General features: G+C 35.6%; 1 protein-coding gene across 3 annotated transcripts in view; it reads right to left on the bottom strand.

Moving 5' to 3' along the window:
- Positions 1–17086, bottom strand: part of Map3k7 (mitogen-activated protein kinase kinase kinase 7) — a 68831-nt gene extending 51745 nt beyond the window's left edge. For 2 of the 3 annotated variants that reach the window (XM_004860197.4, XM_004860196.4), the window contains exons 1-5: positions 16557–17086; positions 4601–4711; positions 1959–2024; positions 1290–1335; positions 125–263 (exon numbers count right to left, since the gene is read on the bottom strand). In XM_004860197.4, the coding sequence (XP_004860254.1) occupies positions 125–263; positions 1290–1335; positions 1959–2024; positions 4601–4711; positions 16557–16676 (482 nt within the window). In that variant the 5' untranslated portion in view covers positions 16677–17086. Of the gene's footprint in view, positions 1–124; positions 264–1289; positions 1336–1958; positions 2025–4600; positions 4712–16500 lie in introns of all 3 variants that reach the window. The other variant, XM_087187971.1, reaches the window with a different exon arrangement.
- Positions 17087–22395: the final 5309 nt, after the last annotated feature.

Below are 22395 nucleotides of genomic sequence, written 5' to 3'. Positions count from 1 at the left end.
CCAAAAGGGAAGAGAAAAGAGAAACTCGTGGGCAATAATTATTTTGAATTTGGGGGTGGGTAAAGAGTAGGCAGAGGATGAGAGGGAGGGAGGGAGGTTAGGGTGTCATGCTATCAGAACTTACTTTGGTGGTTTCAGGTCCCTGTGAATTAGAGCTTTGGGTTGCATGCTATGTAGATAAGCCACTCCTTGGGAACACTGTAAACACCAACTCATTGCGTGGGCAGCAGTGTAGTATGGCAATGGTTCGGCACCATGCAGCACTGCAAAAGAAAGGCACAAACTAAAAAGAATTTTATTGCATATAACAAAAGACACAATGTAGATGCAAACATGAGTGGGTGTTTTTCTACATATATTCCCATTAGTCCTGCTTTTGTTTTCTAAATAAACAGATGGAAATATCTAGTAATTTTGAGTAATCATCATCTAAGTATTTAACATTTATAAAGGGATCTCTACTAAATGTTATTCATACATTCAAGTAAAAATAATATGTCATATCACACTTTTTCAAATTGATAGCTTTCCACAAAACAATATAAATTACAAGCATCTTATTCACACTACTATACAAGAGATACAGAGTAATACTACAGAAACAAGACAGGTGAAACAAGCAAGAGGCTTACAACTACAGTACTAGTTAAAACTAGTAGTTCAACCCAATAAAACAATGGAGTATTAGGTACCCATCAACAAAGAGGAACACATGGGTATTAAGTTGAAGTTTTCATTATATATTAATTTAAAAATAAATGTTACTATATATAGTTGTTACTAAAGTAGATAATACTTATGTGTATGGTCGATATTTTAGGGTGAAAAATCTCTGTTCCACAAAGGTAGTATGTGGTACACAAAACTTTAATTGTTACAATTAAAATGATCTGTGAATTGAGTTTTCAATTTTTTTTTTGCAAAGTAAGCAGTGATAGCGAAGACAGTGATAGGGATGGTTAGAGTTCTAAAGTGAGGAGGCTCAAAGCTAAAAACAGGCACAAAGAAAAAACATCTAAAGTTATTTTAAAATCTATTTTAAAAAGTAAATTTTACTTTAAATGCTTTTAACACAATGGAAGTATTATCAATTTAACAAATTCACAGACTTCTAAATTTCATATACTAATGTAGCATCTTATGTTTTAATTTTAATCTATCAGCTTTACAAAATTTCTTTTGGAACTCTGATGGTAAACTGTGAAAGACATTAAATTACCTACAATTTATATTAAAAGCTTACAAATTATTTTAATCTATTACATAAAGACAGATGTAGTGATACTCACCATTATATAAAGAGCCCCCTTCAGCATATTCCATCACAAGACACACCTAAAAGAAATGTATGCCAGTAGAATTAACTGGAGCTATAGCAACTTAGGATACCAGAGAGATAATTTCATTTAATCCCTCACTTTTAATTAATTAATTAAATTTATTTATTTTGGTGCCAGGGATAGAACTCAGGACCCTGCGCTTGCGAGGCAGGAGGCAGAACCACTGAGCTAAATCCCCAACCATAATCCTTCAATTTTAAAGATGTATTAAACATTATTCTTTTGGCCTGTACTATGTAAAAAGGCACTACAGGAAAAAAAATTAAAAACAAAACAAAACAACAAAGATCTAGGGCTTAAGATCTTGTCTTCTAGGAGTACTAAGAGTGGAATTACATATAAAAAATATAATCACAAGATCTTTGGGGACTTTCTCTAGTGGTATAAGTAGACGTTCTCAAAAGGTATCAAAAGCCTTATAAGGAGGTAAGTTTATTGGATAAGACCAGTCGATACAATTCCTCCAATACACTATTTTACTAAGACTAGAAACAAATTAAATGTATAAAATACAATTGCTTTTTCAGAAATACATGTAAGATAGTTGATCAAAATAGGTTCATAAACTACACTCTTGTATACATCTGCCAGATCACAACAAAAAAGTTATAGACTTACTGGATTCAAGCAAGCTCCATACAACTTTACAATATTAGGATGGTTCACACGGGACAACTGCCGAAGCTGTAACAAATTAAGGATGCTTAATTTAAAAGTAATTTCTGAGGTGCTGATTTCATAACACTGTTAAAATCTTAACGTCCTACAAACTATCTGTTTAAGTCATTCAACAATTATTGCTTACCAGGTAGTAAGCAGTGTGATGCCCGGCCTTGGAAATACTAAGTGCCTACCCAGAAAGGCACAGAATCCCTGTCCTTCAACTATTTAGTTCTGAAGACAATATGTAAACAAATAATTAAAGCAACACGCAAAGTGCTGTAACAGGAGCTATGAACAAGGCATAATAAGTAAACAGAAGAAACTAACCATGAAGCAATATTAACACATAATCCCAGAGACAGCACTGAGCTGAGGTAGCTCAGCCAAAGGTCATGTTCCTTTTGTCATCATCATGTGTACAGCTACAGCTGAAAAGTCTACTCACTCTGTGTACGGCTGTTTTATTTTATAGATAATTATCATAGCTCTGCAGGGTAGGTATTATCATTTTCATTTTAAAGATGAGACCTTAAGGTTAAAATTCAGAGAGAATTAAATGAGCCGTGAAAAATCCTACAGCTAGGACTTGAACTTTTTTGGACTATCTGACTTAAAATGTACACTCTTTCTGCATACTTGGCTCTAATTCCATTTTCTATCTTGGAATAATTTCCTCCTCTCTATACCCATTGCCTTAGCAATTCTAACCTGAACTCCTGCAGTAGTTACTATAGCCTTCTCCTGGCTGGTTTTACTTCCAGTTTTAATCAGATCCAATCAGTGAGTGGTTTGGCTCTACTCATTTCTCTTTTTCCACATTTTGGACTTCTACTAATGTACCTCCCTGAAAAAAGTTGATTCTTGATGTCTTTCTCTTTTTTTTTCCCCTGTCTCTTCTTCCTCTCATTTTACCTACATTATGCTGCTGGTTCATACTAAGTCTACCTTTTCTACTATATGCTACAGAAAGCTTTATCTCTCTATAATCAACATTAATGAATTTTTTATCTTAACCAAAAAATACCACTAATTACTATAATTACATATTATATACAAACACACATTTACTATATTTCATCTTGATAAGGTTCAACATGGAGCTTCAGATAGCAGATTATTCATGCATTTATTTCTGCTTCGTCCTCAAACCTCAATAAAATGGTAAAGGTTTTTTTTGGTTGTTGTTTTTAAGTATAAATCCCCCAAAATGAAGAGAATAGGAAATGAAAAAAAAACTACTTATTTTTGGAAGTAGGAAAGTTAATGAGTAATAACTGACAACGTAGACCCAAAAGAGCTGAATTATAAACTGGCAATGGGAAAACTGAGAAGTAACCAGATTTAATCTCAAAACTTCCAAGAGATGAGTGGTAGCATCAGGTATCTAATAAATAGGGGTGGGGAGCAAATGGATGAAAGCCCCAAAGAGCCCTTCCCTGACTTCAAATAGCCCAATGACTAACTGAGAGCATCCTTAGCAGATTAGAGCTTACAGTAATTCTTTAGAGAAGATGTAACAAAACAGCACCTAGATTAGGGGACACCAAATGTCAATGAAGAGATAAGCTCAAAGTAGTTGTCTCTGGGAAGCCGAAAATTAGATGAGGGGAAGTATAGAGGACTGAAGTTTCTTTTCTAAGAAGTTTAGAGAATTCTTTCCTCTTTACATTGACTCCCGAATCCTAGCATTTAAAACATATGCTATTCTCCTCAGCTGTATAAAACTACCGACAAAACAGTATATGATCAATGACCTTATTTAATCATAAACAAAAATCATGACTAAAGCAAGGCTAAGGTCAGACTGTCTTTCTTCTTGATGACATTAAACCATTCATCAGTGTTTCTCCTTGCAGCTATTTCACATTACTTCATCATAACACAATTAAGTTCTCATTTGTTACATACTAAAAAGATGAAGTACTGTTTATTTTAAAATTATGATTAAAACATATAAATTCAGAAGGTTTATGAGAGTTTAGCCAATAAGTTAAAAGTGATAAAAAATGTTGATGTGATCAAATATTTTGGTGTAATATACAGAGTAATATAAAGTTAATAAAATAAGAAACAAATCAGATAACACAATAATCTCATTACTGAATACTCCTTCAATATCCCATCTGTGGAAGAACAGAACTATAAATATTCATGCTAAGGAAAAACCAAATTTGAAATTATTTTTCCTTAATGTCATTTGAATTTCTTAAAAAATTCTACTAAAAATATATGCATAAAATTCCCCATCTTAATTTTAGATGGTATGAAAGAATATCATTTTTCTTTTTTTAATGCATTTTTATTTTTATTTTTTTTTCTATTTCAAAATTAAAATGTTATGTCTTGAAATAGATTTGAGTTCCATGGCTGAGAGTACATATTAATTCAAGAATGAATTTATATAGTAAATCTGTTTCTCCCTAATTTTAAATCAGAATTAAAAGTATGAATGACAAAATGTTCCTACAGCACCCTGGTTTAACCAAATTGCTGATGCCATGTATATACAGAAATGACAACTGAGGAACTATGTCTTTCACAGTATTAAATTCGGGGCATCTCAGGTGAAGAATTACAGAAAAAACATATCAACTTACCTCTACAATAAAAGCTTTCCTCTCAGATTCACTTTCTATTTGCTTAATAGCAACATCTTTTGCTCTCCACTTTGCTTTGCAAACAACTCCAAAGGCTCCTCTTCCAACAACCTGAGTATAAAAAAAAATCCATATGAATCAGAAGCAAGTAGATCCAGCCCAACATATAACATTGAAGCTGATATTTAAGTCTTACAGAAAACTTAGAAATACTGTAATCAATATCTGGATTTGCCACTGAGTAAAGTGTTCTAGTTTAGATCTTAAATGTCCTCCAAAGGCTCCTGTATCGAAATCTTGGTCCCCAGCTGATGGTGCTACCGGAGAGTGGTGGAACCTTTGCAAAGTGGGACCTGGTGAGGAAGTTAGGTCATTGAAGGTATGCCCCTGAGGGGGAAACTACTCCCCTTCTCCCTCCCCTTTGCTTCCTTGTGGCCAAGAAGTGAAAAGACTTCCATCACACTTTCCTTCCCGTGTTATGCCCTGCCACAGGCCCACAAGGGCCAAGCAACCATGGACTGAAATCTCCAAAGCTGCAAGCCCAAATAAACCTTTCTTCCTTGAAGTTGTTTATCTTACATATTTTGTCATGGTGATGGAAAGCTGTCTCATGCGATAAGTAAGAATTTTCATTAAAGTAGAAGATAATGAAATGAAGTTTCAATCTTTAAAAAATGTTGTCTAGACACTCCTTCATTCTCAAATAAAGCCAAAATAAAAAAGATAAACAGAAGCATAAACAAAGCAAAGCAATCTATTAGTTGCTGGAAAAAAATTAACATGGGCAAGAGTAGAAAGATGGTTTAGAAAAGTAAAAATAAAGGGCAGGAACATATAAAAATGTTTTAAGCTACTTCTGAAATACCTGAGTAGAGGTAGGGAATACAGGGGAAAGGATAAAAATATAGATGAAAAAAGACTGCTCATGGTGAAGGACACAAAATGGAATTACCTATACAATGGAACACTATTCAGCAAAAACTAGAAAGTACTGAAACATACAGCAACACAACAACCTCAACATTATGCTAAGTGAAAGAAGCAAGACACTAGAGACCACATATTATAAGATTCCATTTCTATGAAATGTCCAGCAAAGAAAAATCTACAGTGGTAGAAAGAACAGTAGTTGCATAGTGCTGAGGGGGAAAACTGGAATTAATATAAATTGGTAGCATCTATCCAGCCAAGGTGAGGGAATGTTCAATAGTTTTATTGTGATGGCTGGCAACTAGGTAGATTTACAAGTCATTGAACTGTATACTTCAAATGAGTGAATTGTATCACATGTAAAATATATCATTTAAAATAATTATAAAACTAAAGATCAGTCATATATTATTGTTGAAGCTAATGGATATCACATGGGTACATTGTTCTATTGTGCTGTTATATTTTTATAAATGTTTGAAATTTTCCAGACTATGAAATAACAGCATACAAATAAAAATTAGTGTTTGATACCTGTTAGAACAAAACCAATAGATTTTACAATTGTAAAGGACCTTTGTTCAGTACAATTATTTCAATCTCTCAGCTTCCAAAATATCTAAACACTGTGTTAAGGCCTTTTCCTTAAGCAAAATCCTAACTCCCTATATCACATTTGAAATGTATTTTCTACATAGTGGGGGCTAAGAAAGTCCTTTGTCTATTACCCCATTTACAGCCTTAGAAGGCAGGTACTAGTGCTGTCCTCAATTTACAAACAAAGCACCTAGTTTTCAACAAGCAAACCAACTTTTTCAAGGGTACATAGCTAACAAATGGGAAATGAATAGTTTAATGCGAGGCAGTCTAATACCAGGATGTTAGTGATCCTAATCTGTAACACATACAATGCCCTACAGACATCAGAAAGTGGTTCTGTCTCCCCTTGGAGGATACATTACTTTAGACAAACTTATACAAACTTGGCCCAAAACTTTTCTAAGTTGACTATAACAAAGCTGACAGTTAATATGATCAAATGATTTATTACCTTCAACAGAATACCGTGTAGAGTAAAAAGGGGGCACTAATAATAACTATACTAGGACAGTAGTTGTAATTTGGGATATATGGGCACTCCAGGCATGGTTCAAATTCTACTTCATAAATCACATAAAGCAGCAAGAACATTTAGCATATTGTTCAGTATATAAAGTCAGTCAAATGGTTAACATTTATTGAATGTTTATCATGTGCCAGGTATTATTTTATATATTTTTCATTTAATATGTTTAATCCTCCTCTATTTTAAAATATAAACAAATGTAGTCACAGGGTTGCAACTCATCCAAGATCACATGGTCAAAAAGTATTAAGAGAGGCCAGGTTCTGAAGTCTAGAGCAGATAATGACCAACATGTATTTTCAGCTTCTTTCTGTCACTGGCTAAAGGAAAGGACTAACTCTAAGCTAAACTGCAAAGCAGGCCATCTCTGGAAGCTAGTTTTCCCTTTGGTGACTTTTTCTGTTATGCTTCTCAGCCCTAGGCACTCATCAGGGTCCTTCTGATGTTTAGGATCTTGCTTTCCTCCACACCTCTCAAAAGAGAAAGGAATAATCAGTCATCTGTACTTGCCATCCGCTTACTTTTCTATGAATGAGTAATGGCTACCAGGCACCATGAGAATAATGGAAAGAGGACTCCGGGCTCTAGAACCAGACTTGAATTTGCAGTCTCTATTTTCATGCCAGCTATTAATGCTGGGCAAGTTAATGTCTGTGAGCTTCTGTTTTCTCAACAGTAAAACAGAGATGCTTATGTAGATCTTCCTTTTTTCCTATTAGTGAATATCTACAGAGCTCCTAAGTTAAAACCAGGCATTTCCATAAATACTACAAAAGAATAATAATTGCTCAGTTTTTGGTATGAATCAGTGTAAGGTGCTACAGTACTTATTTCTCTCACAATAAAAAGATGAAAAGCAAACATCCTAAAATTTTTTAACTTTATGGCCACATTAAGAAGATAGGCAGACACAAAGATTAAAACTAGACCTGTATCTCTCACCATGCACAATACTAAAATCAAAATGCATTAAAGATCTAAATATTAAAATAGAAACTCTGAACCAGTTGGAACAGAGGTTAGGTAGAACCCTTGAAGACATCGGTATAGGAAAAGATTTTATGAACAAAACCTTAGTTGCCCGTGAACTAGCACAAACAATCAACAAGTGGGATCTCTTCTTATTAAAAGGCTTCTGCACAGCAAGAGAAACCACCAGCAGTGTGAAGAGACAACCCACAATGTGGGAAAAAATCTTCACCTGCTCTTCCTCAGACAAAGGTCTGCTATCTTGAATCTATAAAGAGCTTAAAAAGATCAGACCTCCCAAATTTAAAGACCCAATCCAAAAATGGGCATCTGAAATGAACAGACATTTCTCAAACAAACAAGCAGAAATAGCAAATAAATACATGAAAAAATGTTCAACTTCACTGGTCATTCGAGAGCTGCAAATGAAAACAACGCTGAGATTCCACCTCACTCCAGAAAGAATGGCTGCTGTCATGAAATCAACCAATAACCAATGCTGGTGGGGCTGTGGGGAAAGAGGAACCCTGCTCCACTGCTGGTGGGAGTGTAGACTGGTGCAAGCACTGTGGAAATCAGTATGGAGATACCTCAAAGAACTAGGACTGGAAGTCCCATTTGACCCCGCTACTCCACTGCTGGGGATCTTCCCCAAAGAATTAAAAGAATCATATCACAGTGATATATGTGCGCCCATGTTCATAGAAGCAGTTTGTGATAGCTAAAACTTGGAAACAGCCCAAATGCCCATCAACTGGAGACTGGATAAAGAAAATGTGGTTTTTTTATAAAATGGAGTACTACTCAGCCATAAAAAATGAGAAATTAGAGACATTTATAGCTAAATGGATGCACATTGAGGCAATACTCTTAAGTGAAATAAATAGGACACACATGAATAAATTCCGAATAGCTTCTCTGGTGTGAGAAACTGAAAGAGTAAATAAGGACTAAATATATAATAGGTAATGTAAAATAGGAAGAAAAGGGGCAAAGGGGAAGGAAGTGGGAGGGCTAGAGGAAAGGACAGAAGAGAATGGGATTAATATGAGAAAATGGAAAAATAGGACCAAAATCTTTGTAAATAAGGAGGACTGGAGGGGTTGAAGGGAGGGCTGGGCAAGGGTGAAAAATAAGAACCAAGAGAGACTATGTAAAGGTGCAAATTTCCAATGATGAATGTCATTATATTGTATACCTAAAATGTACCAATGATTAGAATGAATAATCGATAATGTAAAACAGGAAGAAAAGGTCCAAAGGGCTAGGGGTAGTGGGAGGGGCAGGGGAAAGGAAAGAAGGGAAAGGAAAAATGATGAGAAATGGAAGAAATGGAAATAAAGTCTTTGTAAATAGGGAAGGGTGGAGGGGGTGAAGGGAGGGCTAGGAATGGGGAAAAAATAAGAACCAAGATGTATTATGTAAAGGTACAATTCCTAATGAGAAATGTAATTGTGTTGTATACCTACAATGTACCAAAAAAAGAATTTAATAATAGTAATAAAAAAAAGAAGATAGGCAGACAGACCAGCCTACCTGTTGATATTATAATTATGAACAAATGATTATGAAATAATTTAGTATATTCTTCAATCACGTATTTACAAATATTTTATCAGAGCAACTAGTACTTAGGAGGACTCCTTTGTTTCATTTTTCTATTCTCAAAAATGTTCATGAAGGGATTCCAAACATTATGTACATTGTGGATTATATATTTTTCCAAAAACTGTCTCAGGGTTACATGACTATTTGTGATCCACAAACGACATCTAGTGATAAGATCATAGCTGACTCCAAATCTTTAACTTAAAACCATGGGGACAAAATACTGTATGGATAATTGAGGACATGCTAACTTTTCTCTTTTGCCTGAGAAGGTAATGTTACAGAATATCCTGAAATATAAAAGACATATTCATGTAGGATGAGAGCCCATGGCCTCAAGTACCTCCACTCTCATTAAAGCCACAAGATACTTTACATGTACAGTGAAGTAACAGAATCTAAAATGATAATAAAGGCAAGATGTCCAAGAGTATACACACAAAATGTAACATATGAAAGAACTGTACAGATTTCAAAGAAGTAACGTTACAAGGATAGAGTCAATGGTGAAATAATTAAATTCTAGTGTATCAAAAAATGACTTCCTGTGCTGGTGTGGTGATGCTATAATACCAGCACTCAGGAGGCTTAGGTAGAAGGACTACCAGTTGGAGGCCAATCTGAGCTTCACAGTGATTTCAGGCCATTGTGGACTTCAGAGCAAAACCTTGTCTCAAAACAAAATGCCCCCATAAAATAAACAAAAGAAAAAAAACCTAATCAGTCAGTTAATCAAATTGAGACATAATCAGATGACAGTATGGAATTATAAGTTAAGTTCTGTTAATTGTTAATTATGGCTTCTATCGCTTTAAAGTACTGTACCTAGTTTTGCATGCTTTATAATGTGCATATTTTATACACATATATCCCAAACTGCACATATACAAAAATGGAGTAATAATAAAAAAAACCATGGAGACCACTGTTATAACAGAACTCACTGGTTAAGAAAGTCAGTTACTATGTACACTCTTGCTCTCTCAGATTGACAGTATAAAAAACAACACTCTGCTGATGGGGAAAAATATTATCTGTACAAATTTTTAAAAAATTTGTATTTTAAAGAAAATGCTTCCTTCCTCCAGTATTGGGTTTTGAGCACTGGTCAGGTGAAGGCTCTATTACTGAGCTACATTTCCAGCACTTTTTATTTTGAGACAAGCTCTTCCTAAGTTGCCCAGACTGGCTTTATACTTGTGATTTTCCTGCCTCAGCCACCTAAGAAAATGAAAATGTTTTTAATACCCATAGTTTCATAACAAATTTACTTACTATATTAACTGACACTATAAGACAGTAAAGACGATGAGATTCAGAGGAACCAGTATATTTGGGCTATGAAACCCAAACTTAAAAACATAAGGAAATTATGTCCTTTGTTAGAGAAGGAGTAAGTTCATGTTACAAACAACCCAATATTTTTTTGACATATGGTTGATTAGTAGAACAGCACGGCTACTAGTGAGACATACTGGCACAACAGAGTAAACAATGAAAAACCTAATACTCAAATTACAAAATACTGAAAAAACCCCACATACTATGTAACTAACAAATTTCTAATTCAAGATTATAAATCAAATATGGTTTTTGAATTATATTTATATCTGAATAATGTAAGTTTCTATGATATGTTATCATTAACAATTATTTTGAATGGCTGTTTTCCCCAAAGATTAATTTTCATCAAGCATGTAAAAAAAGCAACATATCCAAGTTATAAGTATCTCCTCCAGCAGGCACATTCATTCAAAACAAAGAACCTGCAAATAAATATTTCACATTCTTTATACTTTTTCATCTGCAAATTAAGAAGAGAGGAATGTCAAAAGAACTTTGGTTTTGTCAATTTAGAAATATTTCTTTCTCAATGTTTTCTAAACTCAGTGTTTTACATTAACTCTCTTAAGATACACATTTATAGTTTAGTTCTCTTGGTTTGGGGTCTACAACTTAGCCTCATTAAAATAGCAGATTTAAATTTAATAAAAAATGTAACAGAAGACTATGAGATGGTGTATAAATATTTTCATGCAATTATTGTAGAAAGGCACAAAGACCCAAATCAGAATTTGTTTTGTATGTTTTTAAAGAAATTTATTCTATTAAAAATTAAATTCTGTATAGTAAAAGATTACTCAATTCATTCATGCAAGTCAGGTTAAGATAACAACCAAACACATAAACTGAACTAAATGGAAACAGTTCATCTTTATTGTCCCCAATTCATGTTATTTTTAGTTCAGTGACTATAGCTGTCAGTTTGGTTTGGCCCCGTTCTGTGGACTATGTGAATGGACCATTCTGGCTAGAAACTGGGAACATGACAGAACAAGCAGCATAGATCTTCCATTTATTAGTTAGGACTTGGAGCCTTCAACTATTTCAGAACTTTGATATCTATTAATAAACTGTGGCAGAGTGGAATTGCCATCTGTTGACAAGACAGACTTGATATGAAAAATAAAGCTTTGATTATTCTTTCTGAATTTTTCATGCAGTTTTCTAAAACCTGCCATAAAACATTTTACCCACTCAATAGGCCATTCTTTTAAATAATATACTCAGATTATCTTTTAATCTACATATGCAGGATTTAAAAGAAATTACCTCTGTAACTACCTCTTTACTATGACAGCCATTCATTCCAAATTTCTGCTGAAATCAATGGTCACTAAGTTTCACATGGAAAGAGTTAATGTGTCATTACTTTGAGTATCCATAATTAAATAGTGACTAACAAATCTACAGACTGTTTATTCACACCACTAAAATTGAGGTTTTTCCTCTAATATCAGCAGATAACCCATATATTTATAAGCTAAATCAACAAGAAAATACATACTGCTAAAGTTCTTTCTATATTTCCTCTTCCTACTATATTTTAGCTTTCAAAACAAGTGAATCTCTTTAATGAATATATGTAAATATTCTAGTGATCATACAAGTTTAATATGCTTGCTTATATACTACAGCTGCATTCAGTATTTTGGGTCTCTCTTTTACAAAGCAATCACTGTAAATGGGGTCTTTTTAGTGCTTCATTAAAGATTCATCAATACTTGGCTTACTCACAGTATTCTGGCTCTGGACAGCATCTTTTACCTCTGCTAAGCAAGAATGTTTGCTAAGTGTAATGGAACCAACACTGGAATAAGAATCACACCTCACTTCTAGTGTAAACATTGACATGGCCAAGTCACATAATTTACCTTAACCCTTGTTTTATTACATATAAGATGAGCATTTCTCACAATTATGCTGTGATAATTTAATTTGTTCATTGAACAAGTATTTATAGAGAACTCAGGCTTGCTAGGCTCTGGGGTGTGGACAGGACACCTTATGCAGTATTTTGCTGGAGAAGACACACAATTTCAGTTACTAGTAAGTGCTACAAAGGATAACAGAAATGACAGTTTTAGGTTGCTTGGGGGAAAGATGCTCTGAGGAAGGGATATCTGAAGTGAGACTTGAATTGGTGAGAAGGAGTCAATCATGTAAAGTTCTGAGGGAAAAGCCCACTAGGCACAGCAATAAATACGGACAATTCATCTGAGTGACTTTCCCAACCCATGATGGTCACTTTATTCAAAACCTAGTAAAAAATCTGTTTCCCTTCCTTGGATTCTCCTGTGATTAACTCAACTTCAAATTTTGTGGTCAACATAGACTATACTCACTTTTAAATTCATGCTTCTGAAAATGTAATTAACTGTTCTGTTTACTGTAGTCCTATAAGTCACATATTCTTAAAGAAAGTCCTAGGATTCTTCTATTTACCTTCCACAGAAATTTAGCAGTATTATGCAGAGACAATGTTTGTTAAATGCTCAGGACCAACTACAATAAAGGAAATCAGTATTTTGTATCCTCATTACCAGAATAAGGTTTCATAATAGAGTACTTCAGAAAGAACTAAAGTGATAATGTAAATCCAGTGGAAGAGTAAGTAAGTGACTCATAAGCAAGAAATCTCATATTTAATCTCCAGCTTTACCATTTACTTGTGGCTTCTGGCATATCAAATACTATGATCACTTGTTATTATCTGTAAAATAGGGATACCATTTACCCTGCCTACCCAAAATTAGTTGGTCACCCACTAAATTCCACAAGAGATCACATCATGATCACTGTCCTTAAAGAACTTCTAAGCTTACTGTGGAAACAGCATAAGTATTGGAAACAATGAATGTGTTTTCATTTTAGAACCAAAAGAGTCATAAATGATTTTATTTAATCCCTCATTTTATAAGGGAAATCACAGGCCTCCAAAAGGAGACTTGTTCAAAGAAATAAATTATGACAGAAACAGGACAGGATCTCCATTTTCTAAATGCCCTGCCCAGTAGTTTTTACCATACCACTCTGTTCTTACCACTTCTTGAAACTTCTCCCTCAATGTGCACAGTTTACAACTTATTCTAACGTGATCTACACTCAAATCCAGGAAGGTAAAAATGTAATGACTTAAAACAAAAAGTATGCAGCTGGATTTCTAAGGCTGACAACTTATATAACTTAATAGCAGAACTGAATTTTGAAAGTGCCAATCATATTATTGAGCTGCAATATGAGAAATGAAATGATTAAAAGCACCTGATAACTTAGAAAAATTATCTACTAAGTATCTATCTGGGTTGTGGAAGGAACTTTTATTTTGCAGTTTCTAATTATATTGATATGATGTTGATTCAATTATATTGCTGTTTGAGAAACATCAAATAGGATTTTTAAGATTTAAAAGTACTATACTTGTTGTTATGGTTTAGATCAAGAATGACTCCCAAAACTCTCAAGTGCTCAGAGGCTGCTCTTTTGGAACATGCTTGATCACCAGGGCTGTTATAGCTGACTTGCTGTTAGGAGGTGGGACCTGGATGGTGGAAGGTCACTGAGGGTGACCCATAAGAATATATCTCCCTTCCTGCTCTTGCTGCTTCCTGGCTACCATGACATAAGCAGCTTTCCTCCGTGGTAGGGTCATCCACCATGTCATTTTTGTATTTGAGCCAGGTGACCATGGACTGAACTGTGAGCCAAGACAAACCTTTCTTTCCTCCTTTAAGTTGTGGGTATCATATACTGTGTCTAGCTTGGAGACGAGAGTGACCAAGACATTTGTTAATATAAAATAGTTTTGTTTTTGGTCATCATTCAATTTTCCTATTCATGATTTAACCTAGAAGTGGAATCTAAGTTGAAATAGTTATTCAGTGCCTTCCTTTGGTGCACCATGGATAGGTTATATAATACTGACTTAATGTGTACAAATAAAGAACATAATAAAACATTATGAAATGGTTTCGACATCAGAAAGGACTAAATCTTTAATGTGAAACTGGGTATTAAAAAACCCAAAAGAGCAACAATTAAAAAAAAAACCCCAAAATGACTGCCCAATAACAGAAAATTTCATCTAAAAACAAAAACCTACTTTTCAGAAATGTCTTAATTACTCTCCCCCACCTCAAATGATTGATATATAACTGAAAGAAGGGTTTTTAAGCATAAAAACCTAACAAAAAATGAAATGGCTTTAAGGGAAGAGCATCAAACTGATGTTTCCTTAGTAACACATTTTTCCATGAATGTAAAAGCTTTAGAGAGTCATGCACAAAAACTAAGGCTGTAAGAAAAATATGAGGTAAGTTTGTGAAAACATTTGTAGACCATGAAGCACAAGTTATTATTATATAACAATTTGTAGTCTACAAGCATAGCAGTGCACCACGGAGTAGACGTAAAAGCTTATTTAAAAACTGCAATTCTTGTATACTGACTCACTGAATTTTTATTCTTAAAAAAGAATGCTAGCCATGAAAGCTGGATCAACTATCCACTTCTGAAAAAGGAATTTGTCATAGCCCCAACGGGGGGTGTGGGGGGGGTGCTAACCAAAATGTTTTCTCCTCTTCAAAATACAGGTCTTCTTTTAGCTACTTGATCTTAAAGCAGGTCACCGTTCTTTTTTCTTTGGAACTAAGTTTGCTAGATAAAATATATCAGGCACTGTGTTGAGTAGTTTGCATTTACTGTGTAATTGGGTGTTATACTGATAAAATAAAATGGAAAGTTATCCCTATTTTATAGGTAAGGAAATGAATGTTAAAAGGGGTTAGAACACTTGTATCCAAATAAGTGCTAATAAGTGGTATATTTGATATACTGAACCTCTCTCTAACACCCCAAATCTTGGTCTTCCCTCCACAGTATCATGTAAGATGAGAATGTTCTCAATGCAAAGATGTTTTCTAAGGTTACTTTATGTGATAAAAATATTTGATTCTGTAATCCATTATTCTTCCAAGACGTGAACAGGAAAAATGTATTCACTGAATGTTAATAAGCTTACTACTTTAAACTTACTGGTACTGCAAAGTATTTTAGATTTTTAAAGTAAAGACAACTCAGAGTCTATTATATTTCACTAGGACCTACAGCGTTATGGTATGGGTAATGTGAAGTGCTTAACTTACTGTATTTTTTTCTTAAAAAAAATATGTATTTTATATACATATATTTACTTTCCTAAGTAGTAAGATCCTTAAAACCAATCTTTTGTAAGAACTTAAAAGAAGTATTAAAAACAGTGAAATACCTTTCTCTAAAATAAATTATTGTAGAACAAAGATCATGCTCGCGTTTTCTAACATCGACTTCTGATCTGGTGTTATATTCTGATTGTCACTGTAATCATTATTTATCTTTTCAGAATTAGCTTAACATCTTTTCATCATACACCAGTCTATGTTACTAAGGATGAAATTCATCTAAATCACCCCGAATGCAAGGAGGACACTCAATATTACCAGTACTGCCCTATGGTATCAGAGGCTGAGCATCATTCGGTACTAAGGAAAACATTTTACTGCATTTAATGATCTACTTAACAAGCATTTTTTGAGTATCTATACATACTGTACTAGAAGTTGAACATAACGAAATCTTAGGCCCTTAAGAACACCATGTCCGGTGAACTGAAACTTCGACATAGGCAGAGTCTTTGATGAGGTGATTATTTACAGATACGAGAACTGGTGGACCACACTACTTCACCAAGTCATTCTCCTGTTTTGAGGTGGATCAAATTCAGGCACTAGAGTATCAATTTCAAGCTCACTAGGAGTGTCGAAGTTAGGGTAAAAGATGTCTTTTGAGCTCAAAGAGTCCTCCCCAGACTGTCTCTCAGGGGCTGTGGAGACACCCGTTTGGACCTCGTGAACTACAGTGGTCTGGGAGGCACCTTCTGAGCCCGCACCTGACGGAGGCGGGGGGCAGAACCGGAACGCCAACTCGGTGCCGGGCCTCGCTCACCTCTTCCACCTCGATCTCCTTGTAATCGATTTCTTCAAAGTTAAGGACCTGGGAAGGGGCTTCGATCATCTCACTGGCCGAAGACGAGGAAGAGGAGGAGGCTGCGGAGGCTGTAGACATGATCCCTCGCGGCGCCCGGGAGGCCCGGGGACAGTGCCGCCCGGACAATCCGGGTGAGACCCGCGCTCACCCGCCTCCGGGCCTACCTTCAGCCTGGAGCCGTGCAGGCCAGACACCCGGCAATCCGTGGCGACGGACGGGACTGCAGCCACAGCAGCGTCCCGGCTCCAGCTCCGCAGGGTTTTCCGCTGCCGGGCTCCTCCCACTACACTTCCGGTTCCGGTCTGAAATCACAATCCCGAAGAGGGCAGCAAACCGGAGAGAGGGGAAGAGTGAATTTTGAGATTTGGAAAGAGAAAGGGAGGATAAATTGGAGGTGGAGTGAAGGGGGGTGAAACGCTAGCTCTTGGAGCTCCTAGAACAAACTTCGCGAGACCTTTGTTAAAGGTTCTCCCCTACTGGGTGGTATCGCGAGATCCGATGCGATGACGCAATTAAAATGCGCGAACGGAAGTGGCACGAAACTCGCGGGAAAACCAGTATGAGTGGTTATTTGAGGAGCAGCGGGAAAGATGAAACCTGCAATTTCGGTTTTGCTTCGTGAATTATGTCATGCCCACATCTATTCTCTTCTGAACGGTCTGCAGACGGGCAGGGAAGTTTTTCACTGTTTGTTGCACTGTACTGTGTTTTTGTGGCTAAGATTTTCAGTTTTAGTCGAAATCAAATCGAGCTGTTTCTTTAAGAAGCCTTGCAGAATGTTTCCTCAGTGTGGTGTTCGGAAGCCCTTGTCTGTACTTTGAGCTAGTACCCGACTCTAAGGAATTCTAAAAGTCAAGTCATTGTAGGAGCGCATGCAATCTGAGTAAACACCCTGAAAGCTGAGTGCCCACGAACAGAAGTTGATATTTTGATGTTACAAATTTTACACGGATAATGTGGATAAGTTATTTACAATTTGACATAATTTGTGTTAAGTGTTAAACTTTGGTCAGTTTGACCTGAAACAAGTGGAATAATTGAGGTTAGAAATGGGAATTTAAGAACCAAGGGTGGAGTTTTGCAAATGCCAATTTTGAGTCGCAGTGGAAGACTGAAAAAGGGACTGGCGATTTAGCTCTGTAGTAGAGCACTAGCATACACAAGGCCCCGGATTCAGTCCCTACCAAAGTGCGTGTGTGTGTGTGTGTGTGTGTGGTATTCTGAAAGGGGGATGTGGGGCAGTAATAATACAGGATGTCGCTGGAGGAGAGCTTTCCAATGAAGGAGTAGTCAACCAAGTAAATTCTGTAGAGAAGTAAGTTAAACACCTTTGAGATTAAAAATAGGTCATTGTATTTGGCAAGAAGTTATTTTGAACTCCTAGAAAATATTGAGTCACTTTTTATTGGCAGGTTTTAGTAACATTTAATAACAATTTGTGACAATTTGGTAAGTAGATAAAAGAATGAAAAGAGGAATAATTTCTCACTGTAAGCATTCTATCTAGATAATCTTAATGAGATGTAGATGATCTAATGAGGGTCTTGTCGTGCAGTACTGTTTTTATAATCATGATGCTCAATCTCTTAATACTGTACTCAGATTTCCTCTTAATTCAAACACCTAAATTTAAGATGCCGAAAGCAAATTAAAAAGTCACTCACCACAAGGTTTTCCTCTGTGTGGAATGCGTTTTCTGTTTCACTAAAGGATCCTCTCCATTCAGCTGTCCAAGTGAGAAATCAGGACACATGAATTTATGTGCAGTGTGCTAATAACCGAATATCAGATTAAATGACTGTGATAAGCATTTCACCTGTCATTCCTCTTACATTTCCAAACTAGAATAGTCAACTCTTAGGCTATCATTTTGCAGGTCTATCTTTGATTTCTCTGTAACACCTTGATTTTAATACAGTGGGAATTCAAGAAATAATTTGTTATATATTGTGGAAAAATTAATAGCTTTTGTGCTCTCTGTTCCTGGAGTATAAGATCTAATTACTATACCTTCATTCTGGGACTAAAATCCTGACAAAAGAGCTATCACTACAGGCATGATGCAGTTCTGCCTTGACTTTTTTCTCCAAGTTTTTATTACTGTAAGTGTCAAATATACAGAAAAGTTGAAAGAATTTGGTGGTATTTACAGTATACCCACCAAAATTCTTCCTCTGACATTTTACTGTACTTGCTTTACCATATATTTATCCATCTATTCATCCATTTATGCTACATCCATTTACAGTGGGTGATCAAAATATACATAAATGTTTAAATTAATTATTTTACAGTAAAAGGCAAATTATCATTCATCTCCCTCAAAATACTCAGCCTCACATCACACACACTTATCCTGTCATTCTTGCCACTTTCTGAAGCAGTTCTAGAAGCCCTCTTTCCTGAGTGTCTTTAGAAGTGTGATTTTTAAAACTGTGGTGAACCGTGTGGCCAAGTACTATCCAACAGAAAGATAAGCTTGAAGAAGCAGTATGATGTGTCTTCATTTTATGCATTTGATCTCTCACTACATGACTTATGGCTCTTTCTGAAAGTCAAAATGACTGTGAAAGATAAATTGTTCAAATTGATTCAGGGCATCAAGGCAGCCATGACAGTGGAACTAAAGAGATTCAAAAAGAAGACTTTCGGAACTGCTTCAGAAAATGGCAAGAACAATGGGATAAAGTTTGAAGTGAGGACATATTTGGAGGGGAATTAATGGCAATTAATGTAATAAATTTTTAAGAACATCATATTTTTCAGTCTTACCTCATATTTGTTTTTTGTTAAATGCATTTCAAAGTAAATTGCTTTACAGATTTTGAGCATCATCTACCCAATACTTCTGATTCTTTGTTTTATACATTTATTTTTACTTCTAATATTGATGCTAGTCTAAAATCAGGTTCCAGAAATGTTCACATCTCTAGTTCCAGTTATCCCCAAGGTGTAGACTCTACTTCCATTCTGTTTTGTTTATGTTAAATAGTAAGTTCCAGTTTTTCATTTAACCTGGTCTAAGTTGTATTTTTTTTTTTGCTTGCAATTAATCCTATTAATGTTTCAATTCAGAGAAATGAAGGAAAACAGCTAAATCCATCTTGTTTTACAATTTTAACTTTGCATCCCCTTTAATTTCTTTAACTTTCATGAATTAAGGATGTAAAATCTCACTGAGATGGGAAGTAAAGTAAACAAAGGGCAATGATAAGATTTCTAGATTTCTTACTTGTGCTTCACAGGATAGGAAGAGTGACTTTTATGGAAGGAGGGCAGACTGAAACCAGACTGGGAGAGAAAACAATGAATTAGTTTTAGATGTGACATATTGATCTAGAGGTACCTGAGAAACTTTTAAGTGTTATTATATGAGCTGGTGGGATTGAACCCAGGGCCTCATGCATACTAGACAAATGCTCTTATCACTGAGCTATACTTCTAGCCCAAAATTTTACTATTAAATAAGTAGCTGATCTTAACAAAAAACAGAACAGAGCTACAAAAGCAGATATTGGTGTATTTAGCAAAATTAAAGCCATTAGAAAAAAATCATGGAAGGAGAATGTGTAAAGTGAAAAATAAAGCTTAACACAAAACCTTAAAGGATAAAATAGTTAGGGTTGGGTGGAAATGGAATAACTGCCAAAGGAATTTGTGAAAAACTAAAAATTATGATGTTATGGCAGCCAAGATAAAAAGGGTGGTTCTGTGTTGAACATTGTAATTACAAGAAGTTAAATGTGAGAAAAACAACAGTATGTATTGTCCTCAGGGACTCAGAGGTTATTCATGGCTTTGGCTAGGGAAATTTTCATATGGGAACAGAAACCAAATGGGTTGGATTGAGAAGTGAATGAAAAGGGAGGGAAATGACAGTAATATGGACAACTTTTTAAAAATTTTAATTAAGGAAGGAAATGTTCAGAATAGTGTGAATTAAATCCACATTGGAGCAAAGGAATTTAGGACTTTTGCAAGAGTGGAGTTGAAATGATGGATCATGGAAACTAACCAAATGAAGAATGAAGTGGTAATGGGAAGGTGTGATGGTTTGGGAAGAGGCAGATAGTGTCTACAGGGTAGAGATTTGTCATGTGGTTGAAGAACAGATGTGATGAAAGTTTCTTAGGAAAACTGAGTTGATCTAGGGTTGTAAATAAAGACCAAGATGCTTGAATTTGTTATTTCAGAGGTGATACAGTTTCAGGTGAGGGCAAGAGCTCATCCAAGATATTAGGAGAAATGGAGGACTAGGTCTTAGCAACTGAAAAAACTGGGAACTAAAATGTCGGGATATTGATGGATCATTCATCTAATTGTCTGCTGTTGAACATAGAGGTTGTTTCTAACTTTTTTCCTACTAAATAGCAAAAGCTATTTATAGCCAAATAAATAGCAAATAGCAAAAGCTATTCTGTTTTTCTAGTTATCTTACTTTCCTTTCTCTTAAACATTTCTAGTTTGCCTATACTTTGAAGAGGGGTAGTAAATTAATTGGAGTTAGGATTTCTGTGATTTATTTTTAAAACATGGGTTTTAGAATTTTTATGATGGGTTCTTATCCTAGTTCTGCCACATATCTGGAGTAAATTTCTTAAACGTTCACTTTTAGTTTGTCTAATACCTATAGCAAAGATTTTGGTGCAAATTAAGAGTGACTGGATCATAGAAATTAATTAAATGTGAAATAATTGTTTGTTTTTCCTTGCTTGAAGGGTAATCATGGGGAAAACAATTCTCCATCACAGACTGTGATGTCCATGAGACTGTGTTGTCTCAGGATAGTTCAGTTGTTGACTGGTATAAACTTGGAAGGAGCCAGAGTTGTGGTGCATGCCTGTAATCCCAGTATTTGGGAGGCTGAGGCAGTAGGATTGCTATTAGTTCAAGGCCAGTCTGGGCTACATAGTGAGTCCAAGGCCAGCTTCAACTACATAGTGAGTCCAAGGCCAGCTTCAACTACATAGTGAGACCCTGTCTCAGCGCCCCCCCCCCCCAAAAAAAAACCTTGGAAGGAAAGAGAAGCTAGTTTAGGTCAATTGGTGGAGGAAGAAGAACATGCTAATGATTTTTTCAGGTATAATACTGCTTACTAGTTTCACCAAGAGGTATCTCTGCTTTCAATTTCACAGTTTAAATTGCCCCTCGCTGGCTTTTCTATAGTATGTTCCTCATGGGAATGGGGGAATAAGAAAAATTATGTTCCAGATGTACAGGATCCTGAAATACTCAAAGAGTCCTAAAGCTATATGTGTAAGCTGATTATCTATATCTGCCCTTTGGAAGGCCACATAGGGGTCTCCCATTCATTCATATTCTCTGTGTCTCTGTCTCTCTCTCTCTCGCTCTCCCTCCCTCCCTCCCTCAATGAATTTTGATGGGCAGATTGGGTACAGGATGTGAGTGTTTAAGGCTCATACCACCTCATTCTAGTAAAGGAATATTGCCATGAAAGGAGAATGTACTATTTTCTTAACTAGTTTGTCATCTTGATTTGGAAATTAGAAGCATTTATAGTATGTGGGCCTCCCCTGGGTCCCACTAATGTTAGTAGGTCTGTTTTTGTATTTGTTGATCTGTTTTTATGTGCTAGTAGTTTACAGGTAAGGTATTCCCAACTTAGGTTTGCTATTTCCTAAATTTCTAGAGAAGTCTGTGTTATCACTTAGGTCTCAGCTCAGTTATTACCTCAGAGATAGTGATATTATGCTCCCTTTGATTCCCTACCCTTTCCCTTTCTGCCCATTCTAATTTTATTTTATATCTATAGTTTGCCTACCTTACATCATCTTAC

Source organism: Heterocephalus glaber, unplaced genomic scaffold, assembly GCF_053883595.1.
Source record: "Heterocephalus glaber isolate CG9 unplaced genomic scaffold, H.glaber_assembly_v1.0 deba00001523, whole genome shotgun sequence".
NCBI classification, from domain to species: domain Eukaryota; kingdom Metazoa; phylum Chordata; class Mammalia; order Rodentia; family Bathyergidae; genus Heterocephalus; species Heterocephalus glaber.
The sequence above is the reverse complement of the archived record's forward strand: the minus strand, read 5'-3'. Positions and strand labels throughout refer to the sequence as shown.